The sequence below is a fragment of the Scyliorhinus canicula genome, chromosome 10 (genome assembly GCF_902713615.1).
Source record: "Scyliorhinus canicula chromosome 10, sScyCan1.1, whole genome shotgun sequence".
Classification (NCBI taxonomy): domain Eukaryota; kingdom Metazoa; phylum Chordata; class Chondrichthyes; order Carcharhiniformes; family Scyliorhinidae; genus Scyliorhinus; species Scyliorhinus canicula.
Window position 1 is genome coordinate 24,872,371 of NC_052155.1, and position 17,007 is coordinate 24,889,377.

Consider the following 17,007-nt stretch of genomic DNA (forward strand, 5'->3'; position numbering starts at 1 on the left):
TCTCTCTCCTCCTCCCCCCCCTCTCTCCTCCTCCCCCCCCTCTCTCCTCCTCCCCCTCTCTCCTCCTCCCCCCCTCTCTCCTCCTCCCCCCCCCTCTCTCCTCCTCCCCCCCCTCTCTCCTCCTCCTCCCCCCCTCTCTCCTCCTCCCCCCCTTTCCTTCCTCTGTTGGGGGGGGGGGTGCGGCATTAGTGGGGGTGTGGGGGTGCGGCGTTGGAGGGGGGTAGGGGTGGTGAAGGGGGTAGGGGTGGTGAAGGGAGGGGGTTGGGGTAGGGGCAGCTGCGTGCAGAGGGGGGGCGACGGTGCGTTGGCCCCGGGCATCCGTCGCCCCCCTCCTCAGCACGCCGCTGCCCCTACCCCAACCCCCTCCCCTCACCACCCCTACCCCCTTCACCACCCCTACCCCACTCCAACGCCGCACCCACCCCCCACTAACGCCGCACCCCCCCCCCCCCACTAACGGAGGAAGGAAGGGGGGGAGGAGGAAGGAAGGGGGGGAGGAGGAGAGAGGGGGGGGTGTGGGTACCGGCCTTCAGAGGGAGGGGGACGGGGTGTGGGTTGCGGCGTTGAGGGTGGGGGGTGCCGGCGTTGAGGGGGGGGGGGGACCCGGCGTTGAGGGGGGGGGACCCGGCTTTGAGGGGGGGGGGGTTGCGGCGTTGCGAGAGATGGGGGGCGGCGTTGGAGGGGGGTAGGGGTGGTGGGGAGGGGGATAGGGGCGTTGGAGGGAGGTAGGGGTGGTGAGGGGGGGGGGTGGTTAGGGTAGGGGGCAGCGGCGTACAGAGGGGGGGGGCGACGGTGCGTTGGCCCCGGGCATCCGTCGCCCCCCCCTCTCTGCCCGCCGCTGCCCCCAAACCCCCCCGATGGCCGCAACTCCCCCGATGGCCGCAACCCACCCGATGGCCGCAACCCACCCCCCCCGATGGCCGCAACCCCCCGATGCCGCAACCCACCCCCCCCGATGGCCGCAACCCACTCCCCCGATGGCCGCAACCCACTCCCCCGATGGCCGCAACCCACTCCCCCGATGGCCGCTACCCACTCCCCCGATGGCCGCTACCCACTCCCCCGATGGCCGCAACCCCACTCCCCCGATGGCCGCAACCCACTCCCCCGATGGCCGCTACCCACTCCCCCGATGGCCGCAACCCACTCCCCCGATGGCCGCAACCCACTCCCCCGATGGCCGCAACCCACTCCCCCGATGCTGCAACCCACTCCCCCGATGGCCGCAACCCACTCCCCCGATGGCCGCAACCCACTCCCCCGATGGCCGCAACCCACTCCCCCGATGGCCGCAACCCACTCCCCCGATGCTGCAACCCACTCCCCCGATGGCCGCAACCCACTCCCCCGATGCTGCAACCCACTCCCCCGATGCCGCAACCCACTCCCCCGATGGCCGCAACCCACTCCCCCGATGGCCGCAACCCACTCCCCCGATGGCCGCTACCCACTCCCCCGATGGCCGCAACCCACTCCCCCGATGGCCGCTACCCACTCCCCCGATGGCCGCAACCCACTCCCCCGATGGCCGCTACCCACTCCCCCGATGGCCGCAACCCACTCCCCCGATGCTGCAACCCACTCCCCCGATGGCCGCAACCCACTCCCCCGATGCTGCAACCCACTCCCCCGATGGCCGCAACCCCCCAATGGCCGCAACCCCCCGATGGCCGCAACCCACCCCCCCCCCCCCCCAATGCCTCAACCCACCCCCGACACTGAACGGCGTCAACCATCATCAATGGTTGACGCCGTTTTAAATCAACTGTGATTTTCGCCGACGTGACCCGTGGCCACGTCGGCGGGACTTCGGCCCATCCGGGCCGGAGATTTCAGGTCAGTGCAAATAAAATGAAATCCCGCCGGCGCCAGCTGTTTTCACAGGCTGCCGACGGGATTTGCACAACGCCGGTTTTTTACCGGCGGGAGAATTCGAAAACCTGCGGGAGCGGAAATAACGCCGCTTCCCGCCAATTCTCGGACCCTGCGTGGGGTCGGAGAATCCCGCCCCTGACCTGAGACTTGAGGGCAGGATTCTCCCATACCCGGCGGGGAGGGGGGTCCCGGCGGGACGGAGTGGTTGGCCGGCGCGAGTCAGCGCAAGCGTGGGAGAGCCAGCGTGTGCTGGCGTCATCCCCGTACATGCGCACAGGATTCACTTCTGCATCGGCCATCGCGGAGGACCACAACGGCCGATGCGGAAGGAATAGAGTGCCCCCACGGCACAGGCCCGCCCGCGGATCGGTGGGCTCCGACCACGGGCCAGGCCACCGTGGGGGAACCCCCCGGGGCAAGATCCCCCCGCGACCCCCCCAGGAACTCCAGAGCCCGCCCGCGCGGCCAGGTCCCGCCGGTAAGGGACCTACTCTGATTTACGCCGGTGGGACCGGCTACAGGCGGGCGGGACTTCGGCCCATCGCGGGCCTGAGAATTCGGGCGGCATCGATGCCCATTGAGTCGCGCCGGACCCCGCCATTCTCCGAGGCGGGCGGCATGACTCACGCCGGGCCGGTTTTTGGGGGGGCGGGAGAACTGGGAGGATGGCGGGGGTGAGATTCACGCCGACCCCCGGCGATTCTCCCACCCGGCGGGGAGTTGGAGAATGCAGCCCGAGATCTATGGTTATATTTTGCTGGTGCCAAACTGGCCACTTCGGGAGCAAATTCTATTGGTTTGCACTGGGGGCACCGAGGGGACAGTTCAGGAAGGTGTAGGGAGCAAAGTTGGTGGAGAAAATAAAGATATGGGAATTGCCTCTTAGCAGCTGTTGACTCATCAGAGTGGCATTGACAATAATCTGAAGTAGCAATTCCCCCATCAGTTGCTGATGAAGACTACTTTATTTTCATTTTATTTAGAGTTTTTTTTTTCTTTTTTTTTTATAAATTTAGATTACCGAATTATTTTTTCCAATTAAGGGGCAATTTAACGTGGCCAATCCACCTACTCTGCACATTTTTTTGGGTTGTGGGGGTGAAACCCACACAGACACGGGGAGAATGTGCAAACTCCACACGGACAGTGACCCAGAGCCGGGATCGAACCTGGGACCTCAGCGCCGTGAGGCGGTTGTGCTAACCACTAGGCCACCGTGCTGCCCTTATTTAGAGTTAAACTAAAATATATCCAGCAGTGAAGCTAAGGCAACTTAATAAGATACACATAGTGTAATCAACAGTCTCAGTGTTTAGCGTCTTGTAGAATTACTACAGTGCAGGGGGAGGCCATTTGGCCCATCGCATCTGCACCGACTCTCCGAAAGAGCACCCTACCTAGGGCAATTGAGCATGGACAATCCATCTAACCTGAATATCTTTGGACACTAAGGGGCAATTTAACATGGCCAATCCACGTAATCTGTACATCTTAAACTGAGGGGCAATTTATCATGGCCAACCCACCTAAACTGCACATCTTTGGACTGTGGGAGGAAACCGGAGCACCCGGATGAAACCCATACAGACACGGGGAGAAGGTGCAGACTCTGCACAGACAGCCACCCAAGGCTGGAATTGATTCCGGGTCCCTGGCGCTGTGAGGCAGCAGTGCTAACCACTGCCCCTGGTCCTGGGAAAATACCACAGACATTGGGACAAGTAAATACTGCGCTTAACAAAATACCACCCCCTTAAACTGAATCTGAAATCTGGAGATATAACCTGGCTGATGAAAGGTGTAGTTTGGAGAGTGTTTCATTGTTGCTTTCTGCAGAATCTGGTCATTCTTAAGGGAAACCAGATATCCATATTGAAATAATAAGTGTGCGTGTCGAAGCCCTGGAATGGGAACAGGGTTGTCTCTTGCATAGACTGGCTGAAGCTTTCCATTTGTAAACCTGCCAGGTTCCAGTTCTCCCTCGTTCATTCTAATGAACTGGGAAATTGCAGGCTGGCATAGCAGAGAGTGGACAAGCCAGGCTGCCGTTCCACTTTAATCCCACGTTGTTCCCCACCCTTTATATTTCTCCGGCGCCTAGGAAGCAGCTTCTTGTATTTGAGCCCGTCTCGCTTCTGCTTAAACGTTGGCCGCGATTCTCCGCAACCAGGTTGGGTGGGAGAATAGCGGGAGGTGCGGGAGCGGACCTCCCGCTATTCTCCTCCCCCCCCCCCCCCCCCCCCCCCCCAAATGGCGTGTCCGGTTTTCCGACACGCCGCTCAGAGAAACGCGGGCCGCCGTTTTTCACGGCGGCCCGCGATTCTCCGACCCGGATGGGCCGAGCGGCCTGCCGTTCCCGACCTGTTCACGACGGCGGCAACCACACCTGGGGCAGCAGGGTCGGAGAATCGCCTGGGGCCCCCGAAAGTCCGGCCCCCGCCGTGGCAGAGATTCTCCGCCACCCGGGAAGTGGCGGTGGCGGGAATCTCGCCACTCCGATCGGCGAGGCCCCTGCAGCGATTATCCGGCCCGCTATGGGCCGAAGTCCCGCCGCTGGGAGGCCTCTCCCGTCGCCGAGGTTTGAACCACCTCTGGTAACGGCGGGATCAGCGGCGCGATCGGGCCCCGGGGTCCTGGGAGGGGGGGGGGGGGGGCGATCAGACCCCGGGGGGGTGCCCCCTCGGCGGCCAGGCCCGCGATCGGGGCCCCCCGCTCAGACTCCGGGCCAGTGCCCTGGGTGCACTCTTTCTCTTCCGCGGCTGCCATGGCCCCCCCCCCACCCCCCCAGCACTGAGGCAGCAGCTCCAGTGCCCCATGGCTGCATGCCCGATTTTGAAAAAGGTTACTCACCTCCTCCGATCCCCACAGCAGCCATTGCACTAGCTTCACATGCTAAACGGCACCCATGTGACCTCCCACTGGGGAGCAGGTTAGATCCCGAGAGGCCAGTAGATAGAGCGTCTACCTTCTTAGTGAGATTGCCCTTAATTAATGATAATTGGTTTCTTGCCACGTCCAGGCGGCATCGAGGCACTGCCAACCGGAGTGGGCCGGTTAGATCGCAAACCGATCGGCGCCCGGCCCGGATTCTAATTTCGGCCTCCTCCACGGTCTAACCTGTGCGCACGGATCCATGCCACGTGCAACACAGCCGTTAAAACGCGCCCAAAGTCAAAAGAGCTGACTATATTGTGGAATCTAAAAATAGGCTCGAGAAACCGTCCCTGATAGCAACTTCAAGGTGGGAGGGGAATAAGGGGAAGGATTTCTTGTCAGGAAGGAAGCTTTTTGGCCACCGGAAGGTCACTAATTGGCTATTCAGCGTTTCACTGGATATGCAGGGATGGTGGGGGTGGGAATGTGCTGACATCTCAGGTTCCGTTCTGCCTCCTTCACCCTGCTGAGAACCATCAAATTCAGTTCTATGTTGCTGTGCTCCTGCACAATTGGGGCAGTCTGGTGATTAAGTTATTGAACATATGCCTCGGTTAATAGTCTAACACTGAAGCATTGATGCACAAATTCATTTGCAATTTCATTCATATGGAGATTTGGCCAAACAGTGATATACAATGACAATTATTTCAGTCATGTACTTCTGACCCTGGTCTTTTTGCTGTGAAAATAATACATGCACTTAAACCCTGCATTCACAAAAAGAACACTGACTGAGGGAAAAACCTTCGTGCAACATTTTCAAATCCTCAAACAAGATGGTTGCTTAGATATGAAAATCATTTGAGACCTGTCTATAAGGTGGTGCACAGAATCCTTAACCTGAAAAGCAGTCATTTCTTCTGGCTGTTGGCGTAATAAAGCAAAGTCCTTCATTTTCCAAAGATTGAATCGCCAAACTTTGTTACCTGTTGATTATTTTTTTTCATGTCAGTTTGAACCATTTCGACAGCTGTCTCCTGTGTACCTCTCACCACTTCACATATTTGCACCAGGATTTCCTGGTGTTGTGTTTTACTCAGTTGCCCTGTGTTGGCATCCTCTGACATCCTTAATCTTTATTTTAGCGTTTATGAATGGATTCAGCTGCTTGGTTTAATTCTTTTTGGAAGCTACTGAAATCTGGTAGCTTCATTCTCGGTTATTAATCACGAAGGAGAAAATGCCCACCTTAAGCGGTGTGAAATGGATTTCCTCGCAGTGGGGCTGTGAATCAGCTGGGATTTAAGGAAAGGCGGGCTTGTGTTGGAGATCCTGCGTGGCTAATCAAAAGCAGTCAGTTTTGTGTGGGACAAAAAAAACCTCTTGCGCCACAACCTATTCATTCATTGATTTAATGATTTAGTAATTTGGTCCAAATGAAAAGTAGGAAACTATTAACAATGTGCATCAAAGTGATTCGGGGTTAGTCTGCCTGATGTAAGTGATCTGCCCACTATTGGGTAACTTAGCCACGTCATTTGATTGGATCTGAATTTTTAATCAAACTAAAATGTCGTCTCTTTAAAGCTAAAAAGTATTTTTCTCATTTTGTAGCCTTTGTCCTGCCTTCCACCTACAATTGGAGCCTATCTACATGGGCAGAAAGCACTTCCACCAAGGACTAAATCTCACTAAATGTGCCAGAGCCATGACCCTCTCACCCCCCCCCCCCCCCCCCCCCCCCCCCCCATCTCCATCCCCAGTCCCCCTGTAGTCAAACAGCCTACTGTGTTCACTAACTGGATATGCACACGGTAGGCATTGTGAGAAGTATTGGAATATACTCTTGGAGCCCTGACCTCGGAAGAGCTACACCGCCTTCAGGAACAGTAGGATGAGCAGCTGAAGTACATAATGAATTAAGGAAAGAACCTTTCAAAACCATTTAATGAAAAAAAACGCTTCATGATTCTTTTAATGCAATTCTTTTTAGCCTCGGGAACTGTTTAATTTTGATGAAACCGTCCCTATCTGATAGATTATTACTCTTACAGTGCAGATGGTATCGTAGTAAACTGCCGCCAATAAATGATCTTCATTTGCTGAGGCAGGAGGAGGGATAAAATCTGGAAAGCAGCGGGTGAGAGTCTCTGTGGCCACAGCAGAAATGTGCTCCCTGTGAACTCCCGCATTACCCTTACAGTAGTGTGTGGGGCAAATCGGGGCAGTCTTTGTCTGGGCGGGATTCTCCCAGGCTCCGTGGCAAAATCGGCAGTGGCGCAGGGGCGGAGAATGGGTGTTGATGCCGAAATCCAGCTCGATGCCGCTCCAGTGATGCTCCGATCCCCAGAGCATCGGCGCGAATCGCGCGCGCGTGGTCTAGGCGGCCCAGGTAGGCGGCCATTGACAGAGGCCCCCGCGGCGATTCACCAAGTGTAACTGGCTGAGTTCCCGACAGTGTGGGTCTCTCGTGGTCCCACCCGACGGGAACTCGGCGTGTCCACTGCGGGCTCAGTCCGCGGCCGCCCTGGTGGGGGGTGGGGGGATCCTTCACCCAGGGGGAACTCACAAACGGCCAAGCTATCGATCGGGGCCACTGATCTGAAGGTACGTGCGTGATCTCAGGGGGCGGGGCCTGTATTTTCGGGGCTGGTCCGCAGTGTGGGTCCGCCATGTCGCGCGGGCTGGCCACCGAAGGCTGCCGCCGTGCGCATGCGCGATGTCCAACTGGCAGTGCAGAGCCCCGTATCGGCAGCCAGAGCTGCGTAGGGCTACTCCAGGGCCCTGCGCGCCCCCTTCAGGTAGGAGAATCACTCTGGACTTGCTTCAGGAAAGTCCAGAGTAATTCGCCTGCGTTTTGACGCTGGACTGAGGACCTAGCCCCATTACTGAGCATCCCGCCCAGGTTCTTGTGATACTGCTCCCACTCGAGTCTGCCTCACTCCCCCACCCGACCCAAACATTTAGGTAGTCAAGTAGGGAGAATCGATGAAACCAGGAAATGTAGTTTGACCATTCTAGTATTTTCCATCCGTAAATGCTTGCAAATGTGATTTACTTAATTATCATGGCCCATTAACATGGGAACATTAACGGCAATCCATTTTCTAAAGCTGGTGGTGAAACAGTTTGAAACCCAGCCGATTGAGAATATGTACTTTGCAAGCTAGATTGCATTCACCTTGTTTACCTACCAAATCAAATGAAAATGAAAATCGCTTATTGTCACAAGTAGGCTTCAAATGAAGTTAATTCAAATCAGAATCTTCCCGCTAAAATGCTGGAGGAAGTATCCTGTTACGCAACTGTTAATGCTTTATTTTTTTGTGGATTGCATGAGGAATGATTGTGGTGCCTGCTTCACATTGTCAGTTGAGTTCAGTCGGCAGACTGCGTGCGGTGTGTGTGATTGTTTGGCTGCTGCTGTTTATAAGGGCCACATTCCTCCTTTTGCTGCTGGATAGAGTGTCACATTCCACTGAGCCTTCCCTTCTGATTTAGGCTGCGGGAGGGGGGGTGCAGGCAGGGGGGGGGGGGGGGGGGGGGGGGGGCAACTCCCTACAGAGTAATTAGGAGTAGGCCAAGCCCAAGAACCCTTGAGCAAGACAAGACGATAGGGAATTCGTTGATTGGCTCTGCTTTCCGAAAATGAGGGCTGGGAAAAGATTCAGACCAGAGGTGTTACTTAATGCAGCAATGTTCAATGTTCGTAGAATCATAAAATTTAGAGTGCAGAAGGAGGCCATTCAGCCCATCAAATCTACACTCTGGGTATAGAGGGATACGGCACTAGGAACTGCTGAGGGTTTTGCCAAAGGTGGTATCATGACCAGTACAGTTTTGGAGGGTTGAAGGGCCTGTTCCTCTGCTGTATTGTTCTTTGTAATTATATTAGCTTTCCAAAAGCCGGACAGCAAGGTGCCTGCGTTGTTGGGAGAGCTGTGGATGGGTTTCCAACACTTTCCTTTGAAAAGCATTCACTCAACTCAAGGCAGAGTTAGACAAGTTTTTGACTGACGAGAGTTAAGGGGCAGGCAAGATAGTGCTGCCAAGGCCATAATCCGGTCAACTGTGTTCTGACCAAATAGTGGAGGACACTTGATGTCAGGGTGACAGCCTATTCGTGCCCCTACCTCTGATGATCTTATTCATTTTTACAGTGCTGCTATTCCCATTCCTGGGAGGTTAGTTTGATCAGATTGTTTTAAAAGTAACACAAATTTGGTGTTGAGTGCATGGTCCCATGCAGAACAGAGAAATAGGAACCTGGAAATATTCAGGTTTAGGGCGGGATTCTCCGATCCCCCGCCGGGTTGGAGAATCCACGGGGGGGGGGGGGGGGGGGGTTTGAATCCCGCCCAGCCATATTTTCCGGCCGGCGAACAATCCTGCCGACGGGAATCACGTTGCGCGCCTCGCAGAATCGCGAGAATCAGCGCAACGCGATGGGCCCCGGGGCTGCGCAATGTCCGGGTGGCCCGACACCGGAGTGGTTCGCGCCGTTCTTGGCGCTGGCGGCAGGCCATCCCGCCTCTAATCTCTGGGCAATTCTGAGTTCACTCTTCTTGACTTGGGCTCCAAAGGAGCATGTTACAATTGATCCCCAAGTCCTTGGATTGGGAGGAGAAAATCCCAGTCAGGATCCCCACTTCCTATTTACGCCGCAGTGATCCCGTGTCGGCTAGTGATTGAAGGCGACAGCCAGATGAATACCGCAATAAATGTAATAAATCTCATGTTCAAGTAGACTGCTCATTCCTATTATCTAGAAGATCAGTGATTCCCACATCGTGTACCGTGGTGCACTGGTGTACTCTGAACATCCCCCCCAAGTGTGCCGTGAAAAAAGATTCAAAATTATTCAAATTCATGCAATTAAACTAAAATCTACCTTTGCCTTCAGCTCTGTGGTTGGCATCTCCAAAACATGATGAATCTTGGACCTTGGGCGCAAGCGCGGCTGGGAAAGAGCCGCAATGCATGGTTCAGATGTTTTATGTTGGTTGGGCCCATCCGGGACTTGGAGCTGAAGACAAAGGTCCCATGTGCCTGCATTGGAAGCAAAAACTCAAAAAGGGTGCAAAATCCCTGGGAGCAGCAAGAGAGACAGGGGGCTGGATTCTCCGTTTGGGAGGCTAAGTCCCCACGCCGGCGTGAAAGCGGTGGTGTTTTACGCCAGGAAAACTGGCGCAAAACGGCCACCGATTCCCTGCTCCAGGGGGGGCTAGCAGGGAGGCAGGGTAGAGCTCCCAGCTCCAGCTGCCGATACAGCCCAGAGTATTGCCGGATCCGTGGCCGCGTATGTGCGCAGCGGCGGCCTGCAATGGCCACGCCGTGCTTCATGGTGGCCGCAGTCCACGGACCTGGCCCGCAAAAATAGCCCCCCCCCTTAATCCGGCTCGCGCGCCCCAGACTACCCCCCACCCCCACACAGTGCCCCCAGCCCCGAATAACCCCCCCACCCACCCTGCCCGCGGATCGGCTCTCCCCTGACTGGCGGCACTGGACTGAGTCTGTAGCCGCCACGATGAGTTCCCGGCGGATGAGACCACATGTGCCCCACGCCGGCGGGAACTCAGCCGATCGGGAATGGAGCATCGCGGGGCGGCCCTCGGGCAATGGTCTGAGGCCGTGGATACGGCATGCGGCGTGCTCCTAGAGTAGGCCGCTTTTCAGCGGGCGGAGCATCGTGAAAGCAGCGCCGCCCCCAATTCCGTCGTCATCGGGGATTCTCCGCCCTATCACCGAGCTCAATTTCACGGTCGGGGATCAGAGAATCCAGCCCAGGGAGAGGTCAAAAAAAAAAAGAGGGCAGGGAAAAGTTAAAAAATTTCCCCAAAAAGGGAAGGAAACAGAAAATCGGACGTCTGCCTCCAAATGTTGTTATAGTATAGAGATGTGCCATGACATATAAAAGGGTGGTTGTTTGTATTTAAAATGTTGAGGGCTGTTTGGGGGTGGGTGGGATGAAGAGATTGTTGGCCAGGGGTTTGCCATTCTATTTGTTACTGTTGATTATTTGTTGGTGGGTGCAAATTTGATGAAAATGTGAAAAAGGAGAATAAAAATATATATTTTTTAAAAGACATAAATAAAGGGTGATCTAGATGACCAAATTAAGAAATTTTCTCAATACAGGTTCCACGGAAATGCTGCTGTTCTGTGTCCATAATCTCCCTGTTGAACTGTCCCTGTACAACAGTGCCCATAGAACCATTTCTGGAACCAATCATGTCGAACTGTACCTTTAGAACGATGCCCATAGAACCATTTCTGGAATTGTACCTGTAGAACTGAGCATATAGAATGGTGCCATAGAACCATTTCTAGAACTGTGCCTGTAGAACTGTGTCTACAGAACGGTGCCCATCGAGTCATTTTCCGAACTGTGCCTGTAGAGCAGTGCCCACAGAACATTTTCTGGAATTGTACCTGTAGAACTGTGCATATAGAATAGTGCCATAGAACCATTTCTAGGATTGTACCTGTCGAACTGTTCCTGTAGAACTGCGCCTGTAGAACGGTGCCCATAGAGCTATTCCTTGAACTGTACCTGTGGAACTGTGGCTGTACAGGTAAAGTCACCATGGTTCCAGATGACCATAGATGGGGAGATCTGACTGGTGGAGATTTAACCTGAGGATCACCACACCTCAGACGAGGGCCAAAGTTGAGAAGGCGGAGCCTTCATGAATAACCTCAGGCGGTACGGGAATTGAACCTGCACTGCTGGCCTCACTCTGCACGACCAGCTGGGTAGCCAACTGAGCTAAACTGACCCTCCTGTAGAACTGCACCTGTATACAGTGCCCAGAGACCAGTCCCAGAGAACCATTTTTAGAACTGTACTTGTAGAACTGTACCTCTGGAGCTGTGTCTGTTCAAGAAATGGTTCTATGGACACTGTTCTACAGGCACTAAAAGTGCCAATAGAAGCATTTATTCAACTGTACCTGAAGACCAATGCCTGTAGAACGATGCCCGCAGAACCATTTATTGAACTGTACCCATAGACCTGTGCCTGTAGAACTGTACCGGTAGAATTATGCCTATTCAAGAGATGGTTCTAAAGTTACACGTCTCCAGGCACAGTTCTACAGGTGCAGTTCTACAGGGACTGTTCTGCAGATACAGTTCTGCAGGTACAGTTCCACAGGTACAGTGCCCATGGAACCATTTCCAGAACTGCCTGTAGAATTGTGCCTGTAGAACTGTGTATGCAGAACTGTGTCTGTAGAACTGTGCCCATAGAACTATTTCTAGAACTGTGTCTGTAGAACTGTGCCCATAGAACTATTTCTAGAACTGTGCCTGGAGAACTGTGTCTGAAGAACTTTGTCTGCAGAACTGTGCCATTGAACAACAGGAATTTAACATTTTCCCCCCCATCTGTTTGGATGGAAGAAGAGACTCTCCCTCTGGTACCCAGTTTAAATCAGATAATTGTAATCTTTCTCAAAAGCAAGAAAATGGATGAGTGTGTACAATGTTTCACCACTGCATTAATAAAAAGAATGTTTGGTATTTCTAACAAAATGACCATTCCCGTACACAGTGAGCAGAGAGAGTCTTAACCCATGGTTCATTTCTGTGAAGCGTTTCATTATAAATGGTGGCTGTGGTTTGGTGCCAGCTAATGACTTGAAACCTTTTGAAGATTTATGGTTTTCTTTCCATCAGGACTTTTCCCAGCTATCCTGAATCTTGCCAGCAATGCTGTGATCTCCACCAATGCAACCTGCGGTGAAAATGGTCCTGAAATGTACTGTAAGCTGGTAGAACATGTTCCTGGTCGACCAATACGTAACCCACAGTGTCGTATTTGTGATTCAAACAGTGCGAATCATAAAGGTAATCACCTGTCCAGTGAATTTGTGACGTTATACGTGTTTGACTTGTTTGACGATGTGACATAGTGGCTTTCAGTGGGAAAACAAACTTTGGGTGCGATTTAACGGCCGCGTGCTGCTGGAATTGGGTTACGCCTCGAGGGATTGATGTTGCGACCTGGAACCCCCCCCCCACACAACGGACCCAGACGTGCGAGTTAAGTGAGCTTAAAACACACTTACCTCTGCTCACCAGTGCCCGGGATCTACTGGCCTTGTCGAGTACCCCAGCTGGGCACTGTTTCGCACTGGTCCCCACATTCTGGGATCAGACGGAACGGCACTTGGGGGGTGGGGGGGTCTCCCAGGTGATGTGAGGCCCCCAGCCCCCAGGTGGTTGGTATCTGGGCAGGGTGGCACCCTGGCACTGCTGATGCCAGCTGTGCACCTTGGCACTGCCAACTGGCACCCATGCAGTGCCACCTGGGCACCTTGGCTGTCTCCGCTCTCCCAATATTTACCGGCCCCCACAGCAGGAAATCCACCCGGCAGGAATTGGTGCCAATTTTCCTTAGCGTGGCCGCGATGAGGTGGATCCTGCGGTGGGTCAAGATGATTGGTGCATAGCTGCGATGCCACCCACAACTCTCCTTCGGACCCCCCTTCTGATCCCCCATCAGACCCTACCCAATAGCCCCCCCAAAACCCCCCCCGACTGAGACCCCCAACAGAGACCCCATCAGAGACCCTCATCAGTCGCCCCTAATAGAATGTCCCATCAGAGCCCCCACAGAGGCCCTGCCTGAAAACTGAATAGCAGTCCTCGCAGTATGGTTAGAAATCACTGCATTTTCACTTACCCTTCCCTTACATCTGCTGCCTCAGACAAACGTGTTTAAAGCAGCAGGCTGTTACAAGGCTTAGGGCAGCACGGTGGCGCAGTGGTTAGCCCTGCTGCCTCACAACGCCAACGGTTCGATCCTGGTCCTGGGTCACTGTCCGTGTGGAATTTGTACATTCTCCCCATGTCTGCGTGGGTCTCATCCCCACAAAATCAAAAAAGATGTGCAGGCGAGGTGAATCGGCCAAGCTAAATTGCCCCTCCTGGCATAATAAGGAAATGTTTGGGTCACTCTTGGCCCTGGGTCCATTGAGCCTCCTCCCTACTGAGCCTTCTGTGCTCACAGTATATCCGAGTGTCAGTGATGGTCTGCGTCTGCCCAATCTTTGCCCACCGGCAGATGGACAGCTGCAGGCTTATGCCAGCTTTTGGGAGATGGCAATGAAGTTCAGCCATTGATTTCAGAATGGCCCTCTGACCGAGACTCCCAGGCCATTGGGGTTCTGCGCATTGGGCTTGAAATTCCCCTCAAATGGGCGAGCAGATTCCATCTTACCTGAATAGTGATCGACTCTGCAATTAGAATGAGCCATGTAAACAAAGAAGGGGAGGGAGGGAAAGGCAGACTGAGGGAATGTGTAGACAATTCAAAGGAGCAATAAACATTTCTCTTTCTTTGTGCTGACCCTGCAGAACGGCATCCAGTAATGAGTGCTATAGATGGAACCAACAACTGGTGGCAGAGTCCCAGCATCCAGAACGGCAGGAAATATCACTGGATCACAATTACCCTGGACCTGAGGCAGGTGAGGAAGGATATGTCAATGGTGGCTGTGGTTTGATATCAGCCAGTGGCTTGAACCTCCAAACCCTTTAAAGATTTACTGTTTTCTTTTAATCAGTACGTTTCCGAGCCATGTATCATTTTTACTGCATGCATTCTATAAATGTGCCTCCTTAATGTTGGCAATTGCCAAGACAACCAATTGCTGGGACAAATGTTAATGGCAATAAAGAAATGTGTGTCTCATGTTTGATTAGAAAACCAAACAGTACCTTGGATTTATTACAGCGATGCTATCGTTATTGGTGTTCAGAGTAGAAAGGAGAAGATGCAGCAAGTAATTGGGAAAGTGAATGGATGTTATCATTTATTGTGAGGGGAAATGAATGACTAAAGTAGGGAGGTTATGCTTCAGTAAGAGCACATTTGGAGCACTGTGTATAGCACTAGTCTCCTTGTTTAAGGAAAGACGGAATAGCATTGGAAGCAGTTCAGAGAAGCTGCATCAGACTAATACCTAGAATGGGTTGTCTTATGAAGAAGGATTGGACGGACTAAGCTTGTTAACTGCTGGAGATTAGACGAGTAAGAGGTGGCTTTTCATCTGGTGGGAGAATCTAGAACTTGGGGTCACTGTTTAAAAATAAGGAGTCGCCCATTAAAAGAGAGATGAAGATAAATGTTTCTCTCAGATTGTTGTGAGTCTTTGGAACGCCCTTCCTGGAAAGGTTGAGGAAGCAGCGTCTTTGGCCAAAGTTTTCCGACCCTCCCCACCGGCGGGATCTTCCACACCACATTCCCCAGTGGTGGAGGGTGCGGGGCATTCAAAACCCTGAAGACACTGGTGGGACCGGTAGACCATGCCACTGGCCAATAGCTGGCTGCCTCCGCCGGCGGAAAATTTGCTGCGTGGGGGCTGGAAACTCCCACCTTTCGAATATTTGTAACTTCAAAGTGGATGAGGTGACCACCAGATCAGTCATGATCTAATTTTTAAAAATATTTTATGCCTAGAAACAAACTAAAGCAGAAGAACAACCAAACAACATTATAAACAACCAACACCCATTCCCCCCCTGCTCCTGACCATCACCACGCCCTCCCATCCTGCCTTCCCCATTTTAATCCCCCACCCCCCATTCCTCCCCCCTGTCCGCCACCCCTCCCTCTCTCCGCTGCTGATCCCTCAAACGTCCTTAAAGAAAGCAATCAATGGCTTCTATCGTCGGGTGAACCCATCCCCCTAACCCCTCAAGACGAACTTGACCTTCTCCAGCCTCAGGAATTCCTCCAGGTCGCTCATCCACATCCCTGCTTTCGGCAGCTCCGAGTCCCGCCACCCGAGCACGATCCGTTACCGGACTATCAGGAAAGCAAAGGCCAAAACATCGGCCCCTCTCACCCCCTGGACTCCCGGGTTTTCCGACCAACCGAATAGCATCACCTCTGGACTTGGAGCCACTTCCACTCCCAGCACCTCAGACATTACGTTCGCGAACCCCTGCCAGAACCCCCTTCAGCTGTGGACATGTGGACATGGCTGGCGGGCCTCCCCGCTCACCACCCATACCTGCCCTCTAATAATAATAATAATAATAGCTTATTGTCACAAGTAGGCCGTGATATGTGCCATTTGGACTCATTTAAACTGAATGAGACTTAACCTCACACATGACGAGGACGCATTCACCCAGGCCTTAGACACCTTCCCCTCCCCTATCTCATCCCTTGACAGTAGCGCCTTATCCTGTAGCATCAGGGGCAGCAGTAGAAAGGCACCTCTCTCATTACAAAATCCCAGACCTGCAGGTACTTGAAACCGTACCCCATGAATGAATCACCAAATCGTTTGATCCCTAGTTGCCGTCACCCCCGAAACCTCGCATCCAACTCCACCGGCGCAAACGTAGGGCCGACGCAGATCGGTGGCCACATAGAGGAACCCTCCAGTCCCAAATGCTGTCCCCACTGTCCCCACACCCTTAGGGCCGACACCACCACTGGGCTCATGGTGTTACTGGCCAGCGAGAATGGCAGAGGCGCTGATAACAGAGCCCCCAAACCTGTTCCCCTACACAATGCCACCTACATTCGACCTCCACCACGACCCATTTACTAACCATAGCGATATTCGGCAGCCAGTAATAGTTCATCATGTCCGGCAGCGCCAGCAACCCCCGCCCCCACCCCCGACTTCACCCCCGCTCCAGACAAGCCCTCCGAACCCGCGGGGTCTTCCCCGCCCGCACAAACCCAGAGATCAGCGCATTAACCGTCTTGAAAAATGACTTCAGGACAAAAATTGGGACGTTCTGGAACACAAACAGAAACCTTGGCAACACCGTCATTTTTACTGTCTGCACCTGGCCCGCCAGCGACAGCACATCCCACCTCTTAAAATCCACTTTCATCTGCTCCACCAGCCATGTAGCTGCGCCCAACCCCGAGTCACCTGGATGCCCAAATAAATATATGAAGGTCGTCCCCACAACGCTGAGCAGCAGCTCCCCTAACCTCCTCTCCTGTCCTCTAGTCTCAATCGAGAACAACGCGCTCTTTCCCATATTCAACTTGTACCCCGAAAACCAGCCAAATTCCTCTACAATCCCCATAATGACCCCGATACTGCCCAACGGGTCTGAGATATATACCAACAGATCATCCACATACAATGAGACCCTGTGTCCAAACCCCTCCCATCGCTCAATCCCTCCCCAGTCTCTCGATGCAGCTAAGTGCATTGCTGGAGGAGGTGCTGACGACAGGGAGACTGGAGAAGGGGGTAGTGTCAGCGGTTTACG

General features: G+C 53.7%; 1 protein-coding gene across 1 annotated transcript in view; it reads left to right on the top strand.

The window, feature by feature from the left end:
• The window catches only part of lama1 (laminin, alpha 1), a 422,130-nt gene that overhangs the window by 67,522 nt on the left and 337,601 nt on the right, over window positions 1-17,007 (top strand). Inside the window, exons 2-3 of the mRNA XM_038808722.1 lie at window positions 12,433-12,603; window positions 14,116-14,228. Of these exons, the coding sequence (XP_038664650.1) occupies window positions 12,433-12,603; window positions 14,116-14,228 (284 nt within the window). The remainder of the gene's footprint in view (window positions 1-12,432; window positions 12,604-14,115; window positions 14,229-17,007) is intronic.